The sequence below is a fragment of the Hipposideros armiger genome, unplaced genomic scaffold, assembly GCF_001890085.2.
Source record: "Hipposideros armiger isolate ML-2016 unplaced genomic scaffold, ASM189008v1 scaffold_126, whole genome shotgun sequence".
Taxonomy (NCBI): Eukaryota; Metazoa; Chordata; class Mammalia; order Chiroptera; family Hipposideridae; genus Hipposideros; species Hipposideros armiger.
Window position 1 is genome coordinate 3010002 of NW_017731476.1, and position 3795 is coordinate 3013796.

Here is a 3795-nt window from a genome sequence, read left to right on the forward strand (position 1 = left end):
TTTCGTCTTGAAAACATTTTAATGTACAGAAAAACCAAAGAAGAATGTAATGAGCACCCCATACCTGCACTTAGATTTCCCGGTCGGTGACATTGGCCATGTTTCTGTGTGCACTCTCTCCCCCTCCCTCTCCCCTCACGACACACTTGCTTTTTTCCTTCTCGGCCATTTGACTGTAAGTTGCAGACATCCTAGCACACCCTGACGTTCCTCAGCTTCTGTCAGCTGAGAAGGACATTCTCCTACACACCCACAACCCTGTTATCACACCCAGTGCATTTATGAGGCAGGGACCTCAGTCTTACCTAATATCCTGCCCATATTCACATTTCCCAGAACGCCCCAGCCTGCCAGCTAGGCGCCTGTTGAGGACATTGCCCTGCTCGTAGCTGTGCTGTCCCTTGAGTCTGTTGACGTAGAATAGCCTCCACTTTTTGGTTGTTCGTGACCCTGGTATTCTGAAGGGTCCAGGCCCCTCCCTTTGCATGTTCTGATCGTCTCCTTGTGACTAGATTCCCTTTAGATGTAGAGGGCACTCTGGCCTTCCCAGGGCACCCATGTCCAGTGCCTCGCATCCCTAGCTTGCCTCCCCATGTGACCACAGACATGCAGGAACACTTTTGCCTCCGCAGGTGTTACTTATCTGCTGTCACATGGGTTGGAAGAGCACCCACCCACAGGGCGACTCTGAAGGTTAAAGGAAATCATATGAGATGACCATAAGCCATCATCTTACCAGTCACCTACATGTCAGCTGGCTGGGGGTGTGGAAACAGCAGCAGTGCGGGGAGGACGGACACACTCCTGGCCTGTGCTGGGTGTCCTCCCCTCTCTTGAAACAGGCAAGGATGCCTAAGAGGCTCCGAATGGGACAGGCATCTTAGTTTCCAGCCCCCCTATCCTCCCCACAGTCTGAGGATTTCTTTGTAAGTCTCCCCCAGCTCCCGCTTTGAATTATCTGTTGTGGGGGGCTCTAGGGCCGCACCTCCCTCTAATCTCTGCTTCCTCTTTTCTGTCTTTCTGTCCTCGCTCTAAAATGCTTCTGCTCAAAGCAGCGTGTTGGGCACCACCTCCTTTACGATGCTTTTGTGGCCCCTTCTCCATTCCTGCCCCATCTGAGCCGCTCAGCCAGAGCCTCCCAGCCCGTCTCTGACTCCATGTGAGTCTTTGGCCTCATCCTCTTGTGGGATCCATGATCTTGGATGGACTGCTTCCTTTTGCCCCCAGGGTATCAGCTGGTCCCCTGGCCCACAGGGCCTCTGCACTTGGACTTCAGTTCATCTTTCTGCTGGTGTCCCTCTAGCTCGCTGCCTCCATCCTGCCGATAATGCCTGTTTGTCCCTCTCAGCCTATCCGCATATTGCACTCATACACGATCGCATGCACAGACACACACACACACACACACACATACCCCAGTGGGGCTTCTCCCTCTGAGCCCCCACTCTGATCCATGTGCTGGGACACTGTTGTTTCATGAATCTTTTCAGAGAACATGCTTCAACGTGTGGCCTCCGCAGAGGGCAGCCTCTCATGTCTGCTCGGTGGTAGCTCTTCCTGAGCTATTCAGAAAATGTGCCTGAGCGCTCGGGAGGTCCGAGCTTGCTTTTCATTACTGCCTTTTTCTAACCGAGACCTTCAGACACATGCGCATCCTGGAGCAGTAGACTTTGAGTCTCTTGTCTTCCAGGGACTTTGACACACAGGTTACCTTGTGTCAAATATTACAGCAGCTATGTGAGCTGGCATTATCCCCGTTTGAAAAAGGGGCTGAGAACAATCCATGTTGATGGAAAACAAGTGACTTCAAGCCTCCTGGGCTATTAAGTGACACGATCCCCTGCGCCCCCAGGCCGGATTCTTATACCCCATGCTTATTCCATCTGCCACGGCGCCGGGTGGGGTTGGGGTGAAGGGAGCACAATGCAGCTTTCTGTAGACCACACCAGTTTGTTCAGATGGCTCTTCTTCAAAGGTGGTTTGTTGGACGGCACCCCATCTAATGACTCAAACCCCAGAGTTGTGGTGGCTCCACAGGCCCTTCCATTCTCTTTGCCTGTGAACTCCTGCTTACCCTTTAATCTCAGCTCGAATGCCCATGAACCTCCATGGAAGTGGGGCCTCCGTGTCACACACGCTCAGCACCCCATTTCCTCCCTTTCTGCAGCATCCCAGCTGCCACTGACACTGATGTGAGCTCGTTTGATTGAATGCCCGTTTGAGGGCTGGGCTGCACGTAACCTTGATGAATGAGCGAGTCTGTACGCTAGCCCTCTCCCAGACTCTGCCTTCCTTCCTAAAGATCTGCTTGTATCTGGTCCTGTTTTGTTCAGCATGCAGAACTGCCTTACGCTTTCTTGTGCAGTTGTGGTGGCCGGGAATTCCTATAGTTATTATTTATCTGCAAAGTCTTTCTTTGCTTTTCATTCTTATTTTTGCCAGGTGTAGAATTCTGATTTGACAGTTTTCTCCTCTCATTGCTTTAATGTGTTCCACAGTATCTGGCCTTCCCTGTTTCTGGGGAGAGGTCACTGGCCATTTGTGCCCTTGTTCCTCTAGAGGGGATGTGTTCTTTGTCTCTGGCTGCTTTTAAGGTTTTGGTTTTTGGCCTGACTGTGTGTTTGTGGTTTATTGTTTTGTTTTTTTTTCCCCCACCAAAATATATAGAAGTGTTCAAAGAATTTTACAGTGAGCACCCAAGCACCCACCACGTAGATTGTCCCATTCCCTGGTTACTCTTGTTTTCTCACACTTCCTGAAGACAGCGCTTGTAACAGGAGGGCAGAGGAAATGTGCCAGGTCTGGGCTCGTTGCTAGGCAGACCATGGGAGCCTGGGGCTCAAAGCTGACTAAGGTGGGCCCGCAGGTAGCACAAGAGCCCATCGGAAGTGTGCACAGAGCACAGTGGTTACCCTGAGGAAGGAGTCTGTGAAGTAGATGTTCGGGGATGAGTGGGGCAGTTCTGCGTAGCCAGGGGTCTGGGAGAGTTTTTGGGGGGAATGACTGGCTGTGCCGAGGCAGCCTTGGTCCCTCTGAAAATATCTGCATGGGTGGAGAGGATGTACAAGTGGGGACAGCACCCTCGGCACAGGTGACACCTTGTTTTGACTTTGGGGGAGGGGCTGCAGCTAACATAGGGGTTTTATTCTGGGAGATCTTAGCTATTCTGTAAAGCATTTTGATGCTACATTAAAGATAACTGGGAATCGACCAGTTTTGCTCTTAACTGCTTCAAGGTCACGTCTGTTTCTTTTTCCATTTCAAGGTATGGACGACAAGAATGCCACGAAGTTGAATGAGCTCATTCAGGTTGGGTAAGTGTGAGCTGTATTGTGGGACACCACCTGCTCCTGCTGGGCGTTTGCGCTGTTCTCTGAGGCGCAGACCTGGAAAGACCTATCTGTCCCCCTCACGCACTCCACCAGAGCTTCTGTGCTCTCTGCTCCTTAGATGGGCCCACCCACCACCCAAGAACCCCTGGTCCAAGCCCAGCTGTACTGTAGGTCGTGCTGTCCTTTGGAATAGTCTTCACTGGCCTCTGCTACACCCCCAGGACATTGCCTTCCTGGCACCCCTGGTTCTCGTCTCCCTCATTCTGGGTTGGACGGCCTGCGAGCCTGTCCCTCAGGTGTGAGCTTCTGCTAGGTGGGGCTGGCTGTGTGCGCTTCTGCCCTGGCTCCAGCCCAGCTCCTGCCTGTACAGATGCCGGTGTCAGATTTTTGAGGCTTTAGATCTATGAGCTCCCACCTGCTTGGAGCCAGGCCTGGCAGTGACTAGGATGCACATATCAGTGCT

The 3795-nt window shown here is 52.2% G+C and overlaps 1 protein-coding gene across 1 annotated transcript in view; it reads left to right on the forward strand.

Moving 5' to 3' along the window:
• CRAMP1 (cramped chromatin regulator 1) overlaps positions 1–3795 on the forward strand; it is a 68336-nt gene that overhangs the window by 30597 nt on the left and 33944 nt on the right. Inside the window, exon 6 of the mRNA XM_019648454.1 lies at positions 3266–3314. Within this exon, the coding sequence (XP_019503999.1) occupies positions 3266–3314 (49 nt within the window). The remainder of the gene's footprint in view (positions 1–3265; positions 3315–3795) is intronic.